Source organism: Electrona antarctica (genome assembly GCF_951216825.1).
Source record: "Electrona antarctica genome assembly, chromosome: 7".
NCBI lineage: Eukaryota > Metazoa > Chordata > Actinopteri > Myctophiformes > Myctophidae > Electrona > Electrona antarctica.
This window is the reverse complement of record NC_136812.1, coordinates 25,961,075-25,982,895: the sequence shown is the minus strand read 5'-3', so window position 1 is coordinate 25,982,895 and position 21,821 is coordinate 25,961,075. Positions and strand designations below refer to the sequence as shown.

Below are 21,821 nucleotides of genomic sequence, written 5' to 3'. Positions count from 1 at the left end.
TTCAATTGAGAATCGAATAGGGCAAGTAAAGCAAGCATCAAGTTGTCTTTTCCTCTGGTTTTTAAAAGAGATAAAGCCTCTCTGTCCCTCAGCATGGGGTCAATTCAAAGTCCCTTGGAGCTCAGTCCAGGGCCCCATCCTCCCCCTAGCGACCCCCGCTAGTCAAAAGGTGATCACAGGGAGTGCGTCGCTGATCGAATTTGATAATGAAGAAGACCCCTCTAAGCTGCTTTGCCCCACATGTTCAAATCTCTTCAACACTCGATAAACACTAGGACGCCCCCTCCGTGTCACTTGAACAATGTGTAGGTATTGATTCCAGCTAACTGGCTCTTTAATACCTGGGGTCTGTGGCCTGGCCTGGGGAAATGCATACTGACATGTGACAGGAGGAGCTCAATAGGAAAATGCTGAAGAAAGAATGGGCTTCACCATTTAGCATTTCTCTCCCATTTTGTTTTAAATTACACATCTGCTGAAGAAAGGAGCCTCACTCCCTGCCTCTGCACCTGCTGTTAAAGGACACATATATGGGTGGACGGATGGAGAACAGTACAGCACAAGAGTCCTGTGCTGTACTGTAAATGAGCTTAAAGAACTGTCAAACAGTGTTGGTTTGTAATGTACAAGGTTTGTTAAGGTGCATTGACAAGTCAACATCTCATTTTCACTAGTCATTTTAATAGAAAAAGATAAACCCCCCCAAAAATGAACGAATACAAAAAGAAACTACTTACAGCATATTTACAGCGCTCATGTACAATATCTTCCATCTTACTCTCAACATAAAATGGCACGTTAGCTTGTATACTATAAATTATAACTGCAATTATTGGATCTCTAGATCAATACTGAACCAAGGTCTGACATTGTGAAGGACTATATGTTCTTTCTGTGCGATTCCAATATCTATCTTTTCTTTCATGCAGTGCACAGGGCACAAAGAGACTACTGAATATATTCAATATCATGTTTTGTACTATTGAATGAATATATTCTATCAAATCTACCAAACTGGTAGTAGCAGAGACATTAATTAAAACCTCTGTCTGGGGAAGGGGTCCATTTGCCAAGTATTATAGAATTACTCATATTTGAGAGCCAAGAAAATGACCTTAATATGAACCACATTAAACCTGATGTGAGTATACAAGAAAAGGGTGGGGGAAAAACAAGTGCATTTAGGTAGCAACGTTCTGTGTTCCATAGCCTCTATGACATTAATGCAATAATTTACTCTAAAAAGTAGTCACTTGTGACTACAGGAGTATGCATTATTATACAGATGAGGTACTCGAAGACATTGGCCCTCTACAACACAAGGGCCTTTCTATAGTGCAAGTTGGGCTGAGCATAAGGCTCGGCAGCAATAGCATATTAATCACCATGATTCAACAGACAATGCCCTGGCATTTTACATACTCTAGCACTTCTATAGAAAGGTTTTATTTGTGAATCCTTGACAAGACCTTAAAAGAAAAGACCAGACTCGACCAGAAGAAAAAACATTTGACAGAAGAACACAGAAATAAGGTAACATAATTCGCACTGGAAAAATCCTGAGTGAACTTGAACACTCAGGATTTTACAGTGTTGAACCGAAATGAGAAAATGATGGTTTGCCTCAGATGCTCAGCAGCAAAAGGGGCTTGCACTGCAATGCTCTTGACGGATAGGGAGGTAGCGCCTTTCAACACCAACAATCAGAGTACGCTTTGTCCCTGGTAGAACACTCAAACCAGAGTTATATTGAGCTTTGAGCAGAAGTCGCGCGCATTGTGAGCTTGTAGATCTGCTGTTTTCGGTGCGCGACCCCTGCACACAACAAAGTATAACGCAGGCTTAATGGGCTGAACCATTGCTCCTTTATCCGCCCTTCCCACCCTCTGTCTTTCTTGACAATGAGTAACACCATAATGAAGCTCCAGCACTGGACTCAATGGCCCATCGAGGCCACCAGCATTTCAGTCTGCAAGAGTGGTGTCAACCACATGAAGGCAGGAAATTATGAGGAGAGAAGAGTGGAGGGTCAGAGGTCATCTCTTGACTTTTGCGTCCTCCTTGAGCTTCCAAAACATGAGCTCCATGCAGGCTGAAGCATCCTCGCTGGAGTCGTGGCCCGCCACTGGAAACACACACAAGATTGAAAATAAATGAGTGTCATGACACAATCTGTACAAACTGCATTTATTGTTTGTTTAGGGTCCACCCCCTAGACTTTCTAATCCACATTTACAGCTATATAGATATAATAATTGAGGGTTACTTGCTGATTAATAAAAGTGTCGGCCCGGATCTGGTGTGGTCTGGTGTAATGGTCCGAGTTTCTACAGTAGGCTACAATGTAGCTTGACAGTGCTTTGCGGGTTCGAGTCCCGTTCCTGACGAACTTTTCTGCATGTCTCCCCCCATCTCCCTCTCCCTGTTTCCTGTCTGACTCTATTGTGAAACTATAAATAAAGGCCAAAAAGCCCCCCAAACTTGCCCAAAGATATCTTAAAAACTTCTACGAAGTGGTTCAGGAGGTAGAGCAACCGCTTGGGAAACAAAGGTTTCCATTTCGATCCCTGACTCCCTGTGGGTTAGTATCCAAGTGTGCTCTCGATGGTATTGTATGGTATCCTCTGCCGTCAGTGTGAACATGTGTGTGGATGGGTGAATGTAATGCAGATTGTAAATAGGTTTGGGATCCTGTAAGATTTTAACGATTCCCTCTTAACGGTCCGATTCCAAGGGACATTTCACAGCTGGAAGAAACTCCAGTCATTCAATGTTAATAGTATTTGTAGTAGATAACAGTAGCACAATTTGAAATTTGTAAGTAATAATAAGTCCAGAAAAATAAAGTAGTCTGTGTGTTGGACTAGGGCAGGGATGTCGAACTCAGTTTGGGATGGGGGCCGCATTGGACGAAAACCCTAGTCACGAGGGTTTGACTGGATTGCACCCCACCTTGTGGAGAGGGGGAGGGAAGGAAGTGTAGTCCAGGAAGGAAGTGAGACCAGTGTCTGTGACATCACAGACACTTTGCAATACTAAAATATCTAAAAACACATATTACCCACATAAAACCCCCAGGAAAGTGTTTCTTGTTTCCCAAACATCAGTAAAATAAGATCTGGTTGCAAAAGGGTTGAAACAAACCTTTAAGTCTTTAACTCTGACAGTGACAGGGTAGAAATGGAACCAAATGGACCCGATTTGTAAACCTCAGAGTTATGATGGTCAAAGTTTGAGAACCACTATAGCAGATGTGAAGTCCACATACAAGGTCTGACAGTGTGATAAACCCGGTTCTGGAAATGGTTCCAAATGTGATGGAACCGATTGCGGTTCCTCAATTTTGGATCCAGTTCCGGATCCCAACCCTAATTATAAAAGCGATCTAGGGATCCACATGGTAATGGCATGGACACACAGACCGGCCCTGTTATAGATGGCTAGACTGCAGAGCCACGCAGTAAAGGGGTATTCCAGTATACACACATAGATCATCTTTTGCTTGAGCTACTTACCATTGTCTTGGATGATCCGTTTGAGGTGGTCGGCCATGAGGTTCCTCAAGGCACGCTTGTAGGGCAAGCCAATACGGTGAGGAAACACGATAGCTGTGTCCACTACCATACTGTGGATAAGCTGGAATAGCATGGCAGGAAGAAGAGACCGGTTTGGTATCAAGGTTTTAAAAGGTTTAAGCCCATGATCAACTTGACAGTAGAAATGTTAACTTGGACACCAGACTAAAATAAAAAATGACAGCCTCTTATGCACCACACCAATGGGTCGAGACGCAACAAAGCAGTTTTATCGTTCGTCGCAGCGATGTGATATGTCCTGTTGCACTTCGGTGCATGGTGGTGCATGTCGACCCAAGTGATTAAATTCAAAGGAGCTGTGGTTGCTTGCAACAACATGCATCTACTTGTGTCTATATGCGTTCTACTAGGAACCGTTGGTGTGGTTTGGACCAAACTTTATAATTTGTGGGGCTTCAAGAATAAGTCCCATATCTGTAGTTAAGTATAATACGGTACTTTGGTACAGTGCATCTGTAGTTTAGGAGCAGTTTAGGAGCAGGAGCATACATTGGGATACCTATCTACAGTATATTGAGCAATATACTGACAATTTCACATAATTAATTGATGGTTTATTTTATTCCTGAATGATCTACACTATAGTAACAAACTACCAGTCATCATCACACATACCCATGGAGGGCATTTGGGTTCCAGGTTGAGATCTACTGAGTGAGAGTACCTTAAGAGCAAGAAGGTCGCTCTCCAGACTGTGTCCTACAAGGATGGACTCTGCGCTGAACATACTGAGTAGGACTGCCTGAACATCTCTGATGGTGATGGTGGCACTCTCCAAGTCCTCCTCCGTTACTCCTGAAAACCTGCTCAGTCGATAAAGACGTAGTGTGTTTGGAACAGTATCTAGGACTGTGGTTATTTGAAGGCATTCCGACTTACAAAACAAAATTATGACTTAATTATGCTACATTAACAAAAACTTGCACACACTGTACTGTAAAACTCCCTATGCTATAACTGTTTTGATATTCATCCAAAGGATCAAAATGACAGGGATTAAAGTGTAGTTTTGGAAAAGCAGGCCTTCGTCAAAGAAGTTGGGAGAGTTTAACGCTTGTTTACAAATAGACTTTCACCTCTTTTCTTAGTTGTTTTTGGGAGAAATTCTATCTGTGAGACAGTACACAGTGGACGACTGTGAGAGAAAGTGATAAGTGACATGGGTTTGTAAGCCAAAGCTAGCCGTGTGTGTGTGTGTGTGTGTGTGTGCGCGCGGGGCGAGCGTAATTTGCGTATGAGGTGGTGCTTATAGCTGCCCAGTGCCCATCCATGCGCAAATGCTACCATATCAAGTTGCAAGAGTGAAGTCTCACCGTGTGTTGTAGTCGACCACTTGGCTGTCGGGTTTCACAAATGTGTCGTAGATTACTTTGAGCTCAGAATTTATGACCGTCACCCTGGTCAGGTCCAGTCCTTGCTTCGTATAGCACTGTTCCGCAAAACAAGCACAGAGTGAATAGAGGAGAGGAAGTTCTCCATCTATAGGCTGTTTACATTGAATACATTTTTAACTGTGGACATTTTCTGAAATGGAATCCTGTCCCTCACCATCAGTGTATTTGTATTGTACTTTTTCCAATACGTTTACTTGTACTCCACTACTTCTCAGAGGCAAGTATTGTACTTTTACTCCACTACATTTATTTAAAAACCTTAGTTACTAGTTACTTTGATTATTATTACAAAACAATTGAGTACTTTTTCCATCACTGCTCACCATCTCACAATCCAGAGCATACACGCCTCCGTTACCGTCTGCGGGCAGCTGTTTACTGAACGTCGTCACATAGCCATCCAATGACTCTTTACGTCCATCCTGCACATGTTGCTGTGAAAACACAAAAGGTTACAAATCACACACTAGAGATGATCTGACTCAGTCTGCACCAAATGAAAGGACATCTAATGAAATCAGTATGCGTCTCCTTCAAAGAAAAAGAATGGTCCGAAAAATAGGAATATTTCCCCCTGGAGACTACCATCTTCTACTCTTACTGTGAAAAACAATGGCTATATTGCCCCCTAGTGGTTCAATGTACCCGCTGCATGGATGCAAACTTAAAATAAAAAGTCTGAACCATAGTTCAGTGTGCAGATTTATCCTTTAAACTAAGTATGTGACATTTTTAACCCAGTACCCACTCTCAATGTGCATATAGTTAACCCCCGAGTCAAGTTTGTTGAAATAAAAAGACAAGTTTGTTGAAGGTTTCACACACTGGATCATTCATTGACGTGTCTGATTTCTTAATAGACAACAAAGAATGACATTGAATGATAATATATACAGGTATTAGGAGTTGTTACCTTGGTCACCTGACAACCTTGAGAGCCAACCGCCCCAGAGCAGCAATTGTAGCTCGTCTCCCAGCCTCCAGACACTGGTAGACAGACAGAGAGAGTGAGATAACAGAGCACAACAGTTAAGAGAGACGGAGACAATTCAGATTTGATTATACAAAGACATTAACGTGATAAGTATTTGGCATATAAATGTACAAGTGTACCTTTGTGCCTCCGTAGGCGCCCCCAGTGATTATTACACTCCTCGTTGCGCACACAGTTGCCATTAACGTTGATCTTGTATTCTGTCCCACATCGACAGCATATCTTGGTGAATGCTGGATACGTATCATAAAATAGAGGGTTAAAAATTAGACGAAAAAACCTTAAATCAATCTCAAACACTTGAAGGAATGAATATGGACAGCTTTAGTCATAAACGATTATTAATAACTAGAGGGGAACATATGGGTAGAACGGTTGGATGGGCGGTTCTGGACAACTGCATATCTATATATCTTTGCTGTCAGGCAGAAACCAGCTAACTAAATCTGAAAATTAAGAAAATATATATTTTCTTCTACAGCAATTGAAATAAAACCTTATATTTTTTAAAACAAAGCAATACTGCCTCACAAAGTCAGTATTGTGACTTTACTTTATATATTGTCAGATACTTGCATGAGAGGGGTAGAGGGGGTGGAGTTAGCTGCTTTAGCAGAATTTGAGGGTCCGATGGAGTTAGCTGGTTTTGTCAGAAGGGGGGGGGGGGAATTACAAACATGAAAAATGGAGTTAGCTGGTTTCTGCCGGACAGCAACAATATGCCATAGGCATATAGATATCTAGTTGTCCAGAACCTTTTGCCATTCCATATAGTATATGGACATATCAGTCGGATCAGCGATTCTGGTGAACCGCATAACCAAACTACTTGATGGTGGCCACGCAATGCACTCCCTTGAGTCCTTGCCAATTTACTTGAATGTTATGTGATGTCATTCACAGTCCAGATATGCATATGACCATATATATAGGCATAGCGGTCGGATCTGTGGCTGTGGACAACATGCGTGGCATATATGCCCAGATATGGGCGTATCGGGTACGTTTATGGTCATGGCTGAGCCAGAGTGATGTGTCCGTGGTCTGCCCCCCCTGCCATTAGCCAATTTTAATATAATAGGATATGAACACTGCTGGGTAAACATGGTCACTCACGGTCTGCAGGGGCCTTCGTCTCTGGTAGTTTGTGGACCACAGCCCGCCCGGATGAATCTGGGTTTGATCTCGGGTAACCATGCTCCTGGAGCTGCTCCTCTGTCAGCAGGTAATCGTTCAGTTTCCTGTACAACCCCACCTCTGCACAGAGAGCACATGACAAAACACTTCCTCAATACCTCCATTATAACATGGAGCATACAGAAATACAAGGAGGAATGTTGTTTTGTAACACTTCTCGTGTTCTATGTAGAGACAATTGGCCACTAAGCAGATTCACTTGAACAGTTGGGAGTTAAGACAGGAAACACTGCTGCAGGAATTGATCCATTGTTTCTGCAGTTAGGGGAGTCCCTCTAACCGTCAGCCCACCGGTGCCGTGTCGTTAGTCAGAAGGTTCCTTGTTCCGAAATTACTATCCCTATCTCTAATCCTAACCTAAACATAACCGCAAGCACGGGAGCAGTGCATGTTCGGACTAACGGGACTTCGGATCTATGGGCAGTTCCCAGCCCACCATGTTGACCTTAATATAATGCAAAACCAAGTAACGTGTGAAGCGCTGGTGGCTGCAGGACACAGGGGTTTGCAGTTTGCAGTAAACAAAATAGGAACAACTCTTCCTCTGGGCTTGGTCACAAGGGTAGGATACTGAATCGGACACAGGGGCTCGCAGTTTGCAGAAAACAAAATAAGAACAAACCTCTGGGCTTGGTCACAAGGATAGGTTACTGAATCGTTTCATTAAACAGCCTTACGCCTCAGGTTATTACGCCTCCTCTTCGCTGAAAAAATAATAAACAAGCTAGAGCTTCAGTGATAAGTCTTACTAAGCGTGGTGGAAAATAACGAAGTACAATTACTTCGTTACTGTACTTAAGTACACGTTTTGAGAATTTGTACTTTTATTTACTATTTATATTTTTCTGTACTTTTACTTCGTTACTTTTACAAGTAAAAAATCATACTTTTAATCCGCTACATTAAAATTGGACACCTTTCGTTACTCGCTACACATTTCCGCGAAATATGCGGGGCTCGCTCGATTTCACAATCTCCGCATTTTCCGCATAAAGTTTATAAAGTCATCGCCTCACTCATTCGTTCACATTCACACAGAAGCATGGTGGTGCGGTGCGGTGAAAAAGCTGGACTGAAGCGCCCGTCTCCCTCCCCCTCTCTCTCTCGCTCTCTTTGATTGATTGATTGATTGAAATATTTATTAACAGTTTGCAGAATTACAGTACATTTCAAGCACAAACTCAATACAAAGGCTGTTAACTGTGAGTGGACGACCCAATTAAGCATTACACTTGTTTACAAGAGGGTCCACCATGTTCAATTCATCAAAAAATGATCTATCTCTCTCTCTCTCTGGTGCGGTGAATAAATAACAGCGAGCCGCGCTGTGTGTGTGTGTGTGTGTGTGTGTCTGACGCGCTGCTGGTTATTGTCTCCACCAGGCCGAAGGCATGGGGAGAGAGTATGTTTTGCACTCCGTCCGTCCGTCCGTGTGTCCGTGTGTCCGTCCGTCCGTCCGTCTGTGACCAGCTAATCTCCGGCACCGTTAACCCGGTCGATGCCAAATTTTGCACACACACTCCCTGGATGCCAACGATGAACCTCTGCCCCAAAATGTCCAGAACGGCCTGTTATAGCGCCACCAGGAGGCCGCTTTGTGCAAAACAAGTTTTTGGACAGTACACCTACAGATTTTGTCCAAACATCACGCAAATTGGTACACAGTCTCTCTAGAGCAAGGGTTTTCAACTGATTATGAACCAGGGCACTTTTCTAGTTGCAGTTCTGTTTTCGTCATAGCTGTTATTTTGCATGGCTTAACGTCAGGAACGTTACACGACTCACCCATCCAGGTGATTGCAATAATAATCACATGTGTAGTCTTACCGTGCAATGTGCATTGCATGTAAACGTCTGTCGAACAGGATGGTCGTTAAAGTTGATATCGGTTTCAACTTTCTCTCCCAATAATGTAATCCACATTTGTCCAGTGCATGCCTTTTTGACTAGATTTAGAAGACATTTTCAAGCTCTTGCTACTGAAATGATCGATTATTTTTTATAGAGAAATCATTTAACATGCATCTCAATGGGAGACAGTTTGCCCTCGCAGAGTGGAGTGGGTGGGGCTTAATTAGTGAAGGGCTAATTATAATGCGTGAATTCACGCAATTATAATGTCTGTTTTGCAAATTGCAATGGCTCACCCCATTCTCCCCTAAATGACTGTGGACTGTTGACTGTGGAACCCCCATCTGAAATATATTTTTGTGTGAGCTTGCTTGCACCCTGAGGGTGCGTGTATGTAAACACAAACATTGTCCTAACACACACATGATGCCATTGATAATGAATGGCCAGTTTCTAGTGTTTATCCCAACACAAACATTAAATGCCATTGATAATGAATGGCCAGTTTCTAGTGTTTATCCCAACACAATATGATATTTTATTTGATGTTGTATATTATGTAATCCGCCTTGTAAGGAACAGGAGTGTCAGTTTGGTATTCACTTGATCATTGTTTGCAAACCGTCATGTCGGTTTATTGTAATTGTTTATGTAAACTGTAAAAAGTGTCCTGTAAGTCCATATGGGCTGGGCTTCTTCGGAAGCATGACACTTAAATAAAGAATCAATCAATCAATCACATACATTAAATGCCATTGATAATGAATGGCCAGTTTCTAGTGTTTATCCCAACAAACATTAAATGCCATTGATAATGAATGGCCAGTTTCTAGTGTTTATCCCGACACATACATTAAATGCCATTGATAATGAATGGCCAGTTTCTAGTGTTTATCCCAACACATACATTAAATGCCATTGATAATGAATGGCCAGTTTCGAGACGAGTGTTGAAATAAAGCCACTTTTGGACCATGTTGTACTTTTTACTTGTACTTTGTACTTGTACTTTTATACTTAAGTACATTTTGACACAGAGTACTTTTTGTACTTGAGTACATTTCATTTGAGGTACTTTTATACTTTTACTTAAGTAACTTTCTTAATGGGTAATTGTTACTTTTACTTAAGTAATTCTCAAGTAGAGAATCAGTTACTACTACTTTTTCCACCACTTACATGCAATATAGTGTTATATACTGTACCATACTGCTGACTGATTTTACATTCTGCAAAAATAGCTTACAATGCGTCTATTAAATTCTACTAAAGGAAAGGACTGCTATTCAAAGGCTAGGACTAGGAGCCGCCACAGTGGTGCACGGTTAGAACTTAAACCAGGATATCTAACCTGTGTGGTCTAAGAAAGCTGTAATGACTATGACAATTAGTCTGATAATCTAGAAATTCTAGATAACATGAAGGCCTTTGTAACAGCGTCACAATGCATCACAATGTGCCGCAAGGCACGCAACACATTGTGAGCTGGTAAATAAGCTGTTTTCTGTGAAAATATTTGGTTTTGTCTAGGGAAAAAATCTGACCAAAAGCTCAACTAAGCATATAGGGTTTAAGTGGTTAAATTGGATTGTAACGTGAATGTCACTTGGACCCAGTGTGGAGAGGGCACGATGAAGAACAGAAAAAAACAGCCAAGAATATAAAAATCCCCAGCAGAAGTGAATTCAAGCACTGTATCAACAATCATATTCACACCCTTGTTTATATTTTAGGGATACTAGGGTCCATTTGTGACCATGGCCAAAGGAAACCCTACATATATTCCTGCTCCTCACCAGTAAGTTTCTCCTCCTGCTGTCTGCCCATCCTGTTAATGGTGAAGCTGGTGGTAGCAGCCAGACGGCCCCCAAGCAGTTCCTCATGGGTCAGAGCCTTCTTGTTGCCTGTGTATGCTGGGGCCTCTAAAAAGGAGAACATGACCGGACAAAATAGAAATGTTGTGACATAGACGAGTCCTGCACACATACTTTGTACACAACACAATACTTACTTTGATGTTTTGCTTAGCTTGGGCTAATTGCATACATTTGGTACACAAACCTGTGTGTAGGTGTGTTCACACGGCCATGAGGACGATACAGTTGAAATGTACATATTGACTCTGTACTGTGCAGTGCTTTGATGTATTGATGAATGAATGAAAACTGAGCTGACATACTGTGCACTGGTGAGGGAGCGTAGTTGCTCTTCCCGCGAAGCTTTTTCAGAGTGTTGACGGCTACGTTGAGGTAGATGTTCTTGCTATTGCTGCGGTCGTACACAGTCTTCTCCTCATCCAGAGCCTGAAACAACAGACCCTGTTACGGTGGGGTTCACATTTTCCATGGTTGTACATTGTTACATCTTGTGTAAAGGTACATAAGCGTAAAACCTAATTTTGTTTGGCTTCCGTCAGACAATATAGAGAATATAACATCAAACATCAATCATACAAACAAAGAGATAGGATAAAGAGTACAATAAAGAGCAAGGAAGTGCTTACTTTAAAAGACAGTCTGTATATATATAAAAGCTCAAAGCTCTATTGCTGGTTGCTTAGGTTAGAACCCGCCGCAGTGGTGTCCAACTAGAACTTAAACCAAGATGCTTCGCCTTCTGCCCCTGCCTTGAGCAGACCTCTATTATACAGTATATTATCCGACTATGCTTTGTCACGATGACTGAGTCAATAAGATCTATCCATATATGGGTGCTACCACATCGATCTGATAACAGCACTAGGTCAACCCGGACCAATAGGGATTGTCATACTAAACATGTCATATAACCCAACGTGCTAGTCGGATATGTCATATAGCCCGACGTCCTAGTCGAATATCCCCATGTATGGAGACTACAGTATATCCAATGAGAAACTCTCCCAGATCCGATAATATGAATGGAAGTGAGTCTTCGTTACAGTCCGAGTCTGCTACGTTTCTGAAATGCTGAATGTTAAATGCGAGTCCACATTTTGTCTTAACCGTTTTCAAATGTGGGCATCATTACTTGCACGAGCAGAGTGTGCAAGTACTGTAATTGGCTGCGTATGTTGGTGGCGTCGCTCGGCCAATCAGGGATTGTCTGATGACGTAACTAAGGTACGTTTGGTGATCGGCTGGGTATGTATGCATGTACAAAATTAGAATATCATGGAACAGTTGGTTTATTTCCATAATTCCATTCAAAAAGTTCCATAGATTATAGATTCAGTGCACACAACGTAAATTATTTCAAGTATTTATTCGTTTATCTTTACACAATTTTGGCTTCCAGCTCATAAAACAGAATTTCAAAGATTAGAATACTGTGAAGAAATCACCGTAAATGGTACATACATTTACTTTTTGAAGAGCATGAATGTTTTAATCTGAATGCCACATTAAGAAATTAGGATCACATCAAATCAATCAAAATATGGTACTTTCAAAACAGAAATGTCAATCTTCAATACTTCAAAAGGGGTTGGGAATCCCTTTGCCTTCATCACTGCCTCGATACGCCGTGGCATTGAGCTAATCAGCCTGTGGCATTGCCCGAGAGTTATGGATGCCCCTCATTTTCCTCTTGACAATACCCCATAGATTCTCAATGGGGTTTAGGTCCGTGAATTGGCTGGCCAGTCAAGCACTGTGATGGCATGGGCATCAAACCAGGTTGTGGTGCTTCTGGCGGTATGGGCAGGGGCCAGGTCCTGCTGGAAGATCCTCAGCAGAAGGAATCATGAAGTCCTCTAAAACATTCTGGTACTGTTGCGGTGACCTTGGATTTAAGAAAGCAGAGTTTACCAACACCTGCACTGGACATTGCACCCCAACTCATGACTGACTGTGGATATTTCACACTGGACCTCAGTCAAGCAGCTTGGATTCTGTTCCTCACCCGTCTTCCTCCAAACCCTTGATTCCCAAACAAAATGTACACTTTACTGGGATTCCATAACTCCCGGGCAATGCCACAGGCTGATTGCCTCAATGCCACGGCGTATCGAGGCAGTGATGAAGGCAAAGGGATTCCCAACCAAGTATTGAAGATTGACATTTCTGTTTTGAAAGTACCATGTTTTGATATGATTGATTTGATCCTAATTTCTTAATTCAGATTAAAACATTCATGCTCTGCAAAAATTGAGGCGTAAATGGTGATTTCTTCACAGTATTCCAATTGTTTGAAATTCTGTTTTACGTTGTGTGCACTGAATCTATGAAATCTAGTTGAATGCAATTATGGAAATAAACCAACTTTTCCACGATATTCTAATATTTTGGAAAGGTTCTGTATGTATGTAATCTATGTATGTATGTCAGGGTAAGAATGGTGGTCCCTTATTGGCTGTTGATGGTGACGTTACTAGGGTACGTTTCAAGGTTCGTATAAGGTCAATAACAGGTCTAAAGGATTTAGAACAGCAGTTGGAATAGACATTAGTTAGTAGCAGTACTTGCGCGCTCTGCTTGCGCACAAGTAGGCCATGTATGTACTAACATTCATTTTCAGGCCACCGGCCAACTTGGGAACGATCCAAGTTGGGAACCTAGTATACAATACCTGTTGTCATAGCAGCCGTTTTAACAGTCTGTGCCCATATAATGGAGATCTCTGTATCTGTCTGTCTGCCTGTGTCTTGTGTCAGTCAAACTGACTCTGAAAAGTGGACTGGTTAAGTAATCAAATGGCAGGGCTGGGGTTGCCATGGCAATCAATTAGCTGAGGCTGGGAATACTACAGGTGTAGTACAAAAGTTATGCCCATAAGTTCAAAGATCTTTCTTAAATTTGATTGACTTATATTTAAACATATTTTTCATAGATTTAATAATACGTATTATTATACGTACTATTCATTTTTAACAGTTCCCCAAGGACCACCTGTAATTATGCCATTGCAAATGTGCCATAAAGTGTTATGGAAGGGGGCGCAGTGTGGTGTTCCTCCATACCATCTGAAAGGCAGCATCCTCTGATGGGCAGAACTTGACACATTCATCAATGAAGGTGTTCAGGTAGCGCTGGCGGACGTTGGTCGGCACCTTAGCCCCAAAGTCAGTAGGGATGACAGGACGCTTCATTGAAGAGCTCTGGGACAAAAAATGTATTTATTTAAAGTATTAGACATTTATAAATGGTTCTTTATTTATATATAAAAGCATAAAAGTTAGTTAGTTGCCAATGTGGAACACCATTATCAAGGCTAGACAAATACAGCCCTGTGCATACAAAATGCAACGCAAGAATAATATCAGTAGTCATATCAGTAGAAGCCAAAAAAAAATGAAAACACAAATGATAATTGTTAACGAAGACAAAATATTTATCCAAAAAGCCTGGAGTCTTAAATCCTACAAGACATGTCACTTCCAATGATGAAAAAAATAAGTAATTTATAAGGCAGGTATGATGGCATGTGTGCGAATGATGAGACACTGTAAAAAGCTGTGCTAGTACCTTCATGGTGGGTGTGTGTGCTACCCTCTTCTGAGCAATGGTGGTGGAGGTCTTGGACAGGATACCAGTGAAGGTGTGGGTCTTGACAGACAGATGAGCCGTGAGGTTCGTGCTGGGGGATAACACTCGACTGGAAGCTGGCTTGGCATCTGCAGGTATCGAGTTAAACACACAGATTACTTCAATCCACATGATGACTGTCATTGTACTAGTACTGGCTCACAGCTCACACATGGAAGATTTTGAGATGGCTGGGCATTCAAATTAGTTGGAGGAAGCATAGTAGCATACAAAGTAAAAGTAAAGAATTATTGACTCAAATTAAAAGTGAAACCCCAAAGACAATTCAAAAAACAACTTGAGTTGGAAATAGAAGTTGGAGATGGTGTTTTCATACCATATTTGGTAGAGGACCCAGACCCTGGGTTGGGACGGTGTGCTATTCTCTTTCTCTCTCCAGAGCAGCCAGGGCTGGGGCTCAGGGAGGCTGAGGCACTCTTGACAGCGGCAGCAAGCTGGGCAGCCTGCTGCTGGGCTATCTGCATCCGTTGGTAGCACATTTCCTGGGCTGAGGGTCTCCTGTACGGTCGCACCGTCTTGGGGGTTGTCTCAGTCTGGCAAGACAGGTTAAACCATTACACTCTTCTAGGGATATCTACTCCAGAACAAATAACCACACGAACGAGAGGATAATTACTGTTGTAAAGGCCTACATGGCCTACACCTACATATGCTTCTATGCAAATCATTTATCATTGTTAATGTATGTTCTTTGATGCCTTGTACTTCTCTGTGTACGTTTCTGTGCACTGGGAACATAGTGTTGATGTGAAGGTGATAGGATGTCTAGTTACAGGGGACATAGTGTTGTGAATACTCTGTGAGAAATTGTAGATAAAACCAACTGCTGTCCAATAAGGAGTGTGGATGATACCATCTTTTCTTTGCTTTCCAAGACCTCAATGTATTGCTTATTCTGAGTTCTGCATTTAACAGCACGAATCTCACAATATATGGTTACATTACTTCTCTTCAATGAATATATATCCTAATCCAGGCTGATGTTAAAATGTCAAACTCACACTTACCTTTTCAGCAAAATGGGACACCCTCTTCTTCTGACCAGGGAAGAGAGTAGTTAAAGTGCTCTCATTGCCTTCTTCATCCTCTGAATCTCTAGAGGGCTGAGAACAACACACTGACATGATTCCTAACGACAACAATTGTCATTCAAGACATAATCATGTTGTTTTATTTTTTATTATATTCATGGGAATCTAGGCAGTTAAAACTGGCACGAGGATGGGACACTTACAGAAGGTCAGGTGGATTAAACACAGTAGTTGAAACAGACAGTGATATCTCATTCCCACTGAATTTGTTGGGTTAAAGGATGAGGACGGTGCAGCAATAGGCCTACCTGTTTGGCTTGTCTCCCCTTGTCCTCCTTTTTCACGTCTTTGGACTCGTTGAAGATCCTCAGGCACTCCTCCATGGGATCTGAGTCAAAGTCCACATCCGCCTGGAGGGTTGAGAAGTCCATTTCTCCATAGTCGATGTCCTCTTCCACACCGCACTCACCCTCGTCCTCAGAGGAGGAGACCGTAATCACTGAGGCTTTTCTCTTGTTCAGACCTCCTCCCCTCTTTAAAGTGCTGTCCAATGTCCTTGCCACAACTTCCTTGACGTCATCGTCTGCCTCATCTGCAGGCTCCATCTCATCCGGGCTCTCGTCGCCAAAAAGGTCAGCATGGCTCAGACTTGCCACTCGCCGCTTCTTCTTGACTGAAAGGTTCCCATCAGAGGAGCTGCTGCTGCTCTTCTTTATCTTGTCTTTAATGCTCAGAGAGCTTCCTTTAATGTTCCTGCTACTGCTGTTGGATATGCTCTTACTGCTGCTGCTGGAAACACTCTTACTGCTTTTCTTGGTGTCCTTTTCCATCCTGCTGCTGTCCAGTTTACCATTATTGTGATGAATCTTCTGCCTGCTGTGTTCCTTTTCCTTGTCCAATGACTTGGGTTTCTTGCTTTCCCCTCCTCCATTTTCCCTGTCCTTATCTCTCTTGCCCAAGTCGCCTTTGACCCTTTCTGCGCTTTTTAACTTAATGTCGTTTCGCTTCTGTTCCCCACCTTCCCTCAGAACTTTATCGTTCGATTTGACCTTGCTTTTCTCATCATCTTTCTTTCCCTGACTGTTGCCGTCTTTTTTCAAAGACTCGCAGACTGACTTTTTTGTCGACACTTTGTCCTTGCTGCTGGGTATGTTTCTATGGTTACCACCATGACTACTGCTAGATGTCTTACCCAAGTCCTTTTCGACTTTCTGCGCCTTCTCACACTTGCTGCTCTTCTTTTGTATTTTGATTGATTTTGAGACCGCCTTTTCATTCTCATTCTTCACTTTATCTTTTTGCAGTCTATCATCCCAGCTGTCCCACTCTTCTGTCAACCCTGCCTGCTCTCTGGACTCCTCCTTGCTCCTCTGTGTCAGCATACTCGGAGCTCCTCCTGTTATCTCCTTGCTCCCTGCCCCAACAGCATCTTCAACTGAACCACCATTGCCTTTCTTTCGTTGGAGGCTGCTAAGCGAAATGGGCCGGTATTCTGTCCCAGAGCTCTCCTCCTCCGTGTCAGAAAAGGTGTACTTTTGTGTGTCTATATTCTGCTGCCGAGGCTTCTTTGCTGTCGGCACGTACTCATCATCTGTTGATAATCGGCGGGACCCTGACAGTTTAACAGATTTGCCCACCTCTATCTTAGCAGCCTGTACACTCTCATCCCTCTGTTGCCGAGGCTTCTTTACTGCCGTCGGCACGTACTCCTCATCTGTTGATAATCGTCCCGACCCTGACACTTTATGTGCTTTGCCAACCTCTATTTTAGCAGCACGTGCACTCTCATCCTTCTGCTGCCGAGGCTTCTTCACCGTCGGGAAGTACTCCTCATCTGTTGATAATCGCCCTGACCCTGACAGTTTATGCGCTTTGCCCACATCTACCTTAGCAGCCTGTGCAGTTTCATCCCTCTTAATCTTCCCAGCAATTGTGGCAGAGTAGTTGGAGAGGGGGTCATACTCCATGTCTGTGGATGGTTTGGAGTTGTCCAGGGTGTATTTACACTTAGAGGAGGAGGAGGATTTGTGATTGGAGTATTTAGGCACGTGAGGAGAGGAGACCTGGGGGGTGTACGTCTGAGAAGCAGACTTTTTCACAGAGGTGGGGACATATTCCATAGAGTTAGCATGGTTCCCCAGACTGTCTGAATCCAAAGTGTACTTGCTGCAGCCAGGGGTGGGATTATAGTCCACTGTGGCCATTTGATAACTCCCAGGGTCATATGCCAAGTGTGCTGTCACTGCTGATGGACTGGATCTGTTTTTAACAGCTTCCACCGGTGCAGGCAAACTGGCGGAGGAGCTCGGCTCATACTCGTCATCCCCGATCTGTGAGAGCTTCTTCTTCTGGCGTTCCACCTGAGTGCGGACCGCCTCAATTTGCTGCTTGACCAGCTCCAGAGCACCACTGAAGTCCCCTGATGAGTCTCCATTCTGCTGCTCTTCATGCCTTGTGACCTCTGGCTTGCATGGGTCATACCCTTGTTCTGAAATAACAAAACATACATCACATGGCACTTTAACCAATTCAGGGCAGGAACACCTTTTGGTGTATTAAGCATTATGTTTATACTTTATTGAAAAATAGCAGATCTACAAGCTCATAGCGCAGCACCGAGCTTGTAGATCTGCTATTTTTGAAAAATAGTGAAAATGTGTCGCAGATCTTTGAATATATATTCTTTCAAAGTGAACATTTTTAGCTAAAATATTTGCTTCTGGGAGGGTCCCTGGAACAACATATGTTCAGATGGGGGTTCGCAGCCAAATACAGATAATTCTGGGGGTCCTTGACATGAAAAAGGTTGAGCACCACTGACATAGAAACATGTCACATTTTGGACATTTTATATTAGTTACCTAAGATTTCCAGGGCTTTTTGATTGATTGATTGATTGATTTATTAACAGTTTGCAGAATTACAGTACATTTCAAGTACAACTCAATACAAAAACTGTTAACTGTGAGTGGACGACACCATAAAGCATTACACTTGTTCACAATAGGGCCCACCATTTTCAATTCATCAAAACATTTAGAGACGCACGAATATACACAACTATATAGTCAAAACAGGAAATCATCATAGGAGGTAAAAAGGGAAAAGAAACATATACAGTGAGGCCTGAGGGGGAACAGGGGTGGGTGGGGGATTCAGATTTTACGGGGGCCAGTTTCGAATTGCAGCCGTCCGTAGGTGCCCTTCAAGAGCAGTTTTGAAGGAGTCAAGGGATTCTCATGTCTTAATGACTGTAGGTAGGGCATTCCACATTTTGGTGGCATAGGAGCGAAATGAATTTAGTCCCTTGTTTGTGCTAACACAGTAACATCCTCAGTGTTCGTTTTATCCATTGTAACTAAGTCAGAGAAAGTACTAAATGTAAAATGACACTCAAGGGTCCATTTGGTTACATTCACACAGGATTTTACTGTGTGCGCATGCATTGTGATATAAAATATAATACATGCTGACTTTCCCGCAACGAAACCAGAACTGCTGCACATTAACACGGATAGCCGTATGCTAAAAACAATGGTAACTACATCAACATAATCCAAAAAAACAAGTACCCTTGTGTTTGGACTGAAGATCTCTCTGCTTTTTGGCATCGATCGCGGTAGCGACGGACGTCCGTCTCTGTTGGCTGCTGTGTCTGAAGTGACAGTACGGTCTCTTACACCCATTTTTGTCGCCTTTGTCGTCGCTATATTCCTTGAAAAACGGGCAGTCAATCCCTCGGAAGAAACCGGTGGACCTCAGCATTATCTCCAGATAATTCTACCATACCCGCCGGCAAGTGTTCGGGTTAATGTAAGTTCGAAGTTCGCTGGAAACAATACATTGAAAGCCTTTGTACAAGCAACGGAATAATAACAACGTCCCTACGGCGCCATGTTGGATGGTCGGAAAGGAAATTGTCGCGAGAAGTCCCACTCCCACGTGTCGCATTCTCTACTACGTCATTACAAATACGGAACACAGACCCCAGGGCACACATTTCTTTACTACTCTATGTGGTCGTATCTCAGTCATATAGGTCTGTCTCTATGGTCTCAGTAGACGTTTGCTTTTTATGCCAATTTAAAAAGTTTAACCACTTCAACCATATTTCACACTTTGTCGATAAATAAAAAAATGTTGCGTTAATAGGCCTACTCCTGCATGATAGACCTACCTATACATGATTAATTATAATCACTGATATTCTGATAAAAAACAGCAATAAAACATACGCAATAAATTAACGATATCTACCGACTAGATATCCGACTAGTCAAACGTCAAAGGTCGAGCTTTGCAGTCGATCTATTTATCAACTCAAGTCAAGCTCAAGCAAGCAGGTGATGTACGTATTTGTACTTGATTGATTGATCCAATTATGTGCGCTGTGGGAAGTTGTAATATACACACACACACACAAACAAACACAACTGAATCCATTTCTCCCCCAGCAGTTTCCAGACAGTGAGAAAACCTTCCACCAGTGGGAGACAAATGGCCATTTTGTAATGGTGCGTTCATGCGGGCAACTAGTTTTTTATTCCTAGGATAGCTCAGGTTTAGGAGCGCTCGTTTTACCACTCTTTTACTACCGCGGATTTTTTAATAGTTTTTGGATTAAGGTTGGTGAGGGGTACGTTAATAGTTTTTGGATTAAGGTTGGTGAGGGGTGCGTTGCTCCCCTGCTTGCGGTTATGTTTAGGTTAGAGTTAGAGATAGGGTTAGTATGGAGCAATCATCATTGCGTCTTTGCATCGTCATGTCGTTGGCTTCTATTGACAATCAATTGTAGACTGCGTCGTTGCGTCTGCCCGTGTGAACGCAACATTAGTGTGCTGTTGCTGACGTAGCCCATGTCCCCTAATGGAAGGCTGGCTACATGAATAAATTAACCAGCACATTGATGTTGCGTCATTTTTGAGTGGTGCAACCACTCCTATAGACACCTGTGTGTGTCCCTGGGTGACTGGGTCCCTGGCTGGGTCTTTTTTTCACAACCAAGTGTCACTGTTGCGCAGCCTAAAACACACACACAATATGATGATTTGGGGTGTTACAGTACTGTCACAGTACAGTAGAGGGACCCCCTGGGGACCCCCACATGGTAAAGGTCCCTGCACAATGGGCGCGTTTTCGGATTTTTAGCAGCTTTTTTTCGTCGGTTTTCAGAAAAATACGTCCACGTCCCTAACCACCTTAACTCTGTTATTTCTCAACCATTTCGGGCGCGGGCAGCTCGCCGGAACCGGGCCGGAACCGGGCTGGCCCACTGGGTGCGTTCCTGGGGGTCTGGATGTTCCGGGGACCCCACACGGTAATTTCTTGACCGTTTCCGGGCCGGCACCCTGGCGAGTTCCTGTGGGTCTGGAACTTCCGGGAACCCCCACACGGAGTTGCACCACTCACTTCACACGGGTGTGATTTTATTTTATTATAAAAGGATAACATACAAAAGTAGCACAATAAAATGGAAGAAGCACAGGGAACACATAGGCTAGTCTATAGGCATATAGGCCTACAAACACTTTCATATAATGTTCCATGGAATGGAAGGAATGAGATGTATGATGATAAGAGCGCCCCTCACTTAATTCACACCATGCGGGTGTGATTTTTGTTGTTTAATAAACTAGGCCCAGGAAGCTCTTGGGTAATGATTTAGATTAGAAAACTTCTTTGTGAGTAAATTATAATAAACATTGTATTAAATCCCAATGCCTTTACATTTGCCTAATACCAAAATAGCTGTGTTGTACTGCTGTTTTGAGCTATTCTATTCTATTCTACTTGCCAGACATGTTGAGTACACCAAAGTTTTATGTTAGAAATGTTGAGTATGGGTCCCCAGCATGTAGAAACTGCCGGATGCTAACTTGCATATGTTTTCCTTTCATGAAGGATATGGCCGTTTTTAGCCCAAGGAGTGTTTTTCGTGCAAAAATAATGCTTGGAATGGATTCAGCATCATGAAAACCCCCTAGTTTGACATGTCACATTGACACATGCTTTTTTTCCTTATAGGTTGTTAATGGTATGGTCACATATTATGCCAATTATGAAAATTGCTCAACATATGCAAGTTAGCATCCAGCAGTTTCTACATGCTGGGGACCCATACTCAACATTTCTTTCTTTTCAAAATCTTTTTTATTACATTTTAAACAGAAGCCCAGGGGCGGACCCATACTCAACATTTGTAACATAAAACTTTGGTGTACTCAACATGCCTG

At 42.7% G+C, this 21,821-nt stretch overlaps 1 protein-coding gene across 2 annotated transcripts; it reads right to left on the bottom strand.

Annotated features, from left to right (window-relative positions):
- Window positions 1–661: 661 nt before the first annotated feature.
- On the bottom strand, window positions 662–19,893 carry rexo1 (REX1, RNA exonuclease 1 homolog). 2 transcript variants are annotated; one of them, XM_079506519.1, is made up of 16 exons: window positions 19,161–19,893; window positions 15,897–18,076; window positions 15,559–15,660; window positions 14,874–15,090; window positions 14,477–14,625; window positions 13,972–14,109; window positions 11,212–11,335; window positions 10,829–10,954; window positions 7,101–7,241; window positions 6,104–6,217; window positions 5,904–5,977; window positions 5,314–5,424; window positions 4,910–5,025; window positions 4,261–4,399; window positions 3,516–3,636; window positions 662–2,125 (listed from the first exon to the last, which is right to left on the bottom strand). In XM_079506519.1, exons 1-16 carry the CDS (start codon window positions 19,351–19,353, stop codon window positions 2,037–2,039), a joined length of 4,134 nt encoding a protein of 1,377 aa, XP_079362645.1. In that variant the 5' UTR covers window positions 19,354–19,893; the 3' UTR covers window positions 662–2,036. The 2 variants fall into 2 exon arrangements, with proteins under 2 accessions (XP_079362645.1, XP_079362646.1); XM_079506520.1 differs by having other exon boundaries at window positions 15,565–15,660; window positions 19,161–19,892.
- Between the last annotated feature and the right edge of the window lie 1,928 nt (window positions 19,894–21,821).

Bases quoted from the DNA above. Each gene is read 5' to 3' on its own strand.
- rexo1 (XM_079506519.1), bottom strand. From the start codon at position 19,353: ATGCTGAGGTCCACCGGTTTCTTCCGAGGGATTGACTGCCCGTTTTTC. The intron at 18,077-19,160 runs GTACTTGTTTTT...TTGTTATTTCAG, and splicing joins TCTTCAGTCCAAACACAAGG to AACAAGGGTATGACCCATGC. The intron at 15,091-15,558 runs GTGAGTTTGACA...CTGTCTTGCCAG, and splicing joins ATTTTGCTGAAAAGGTAAGT to ACTGAGACAACCCCCAAGAC.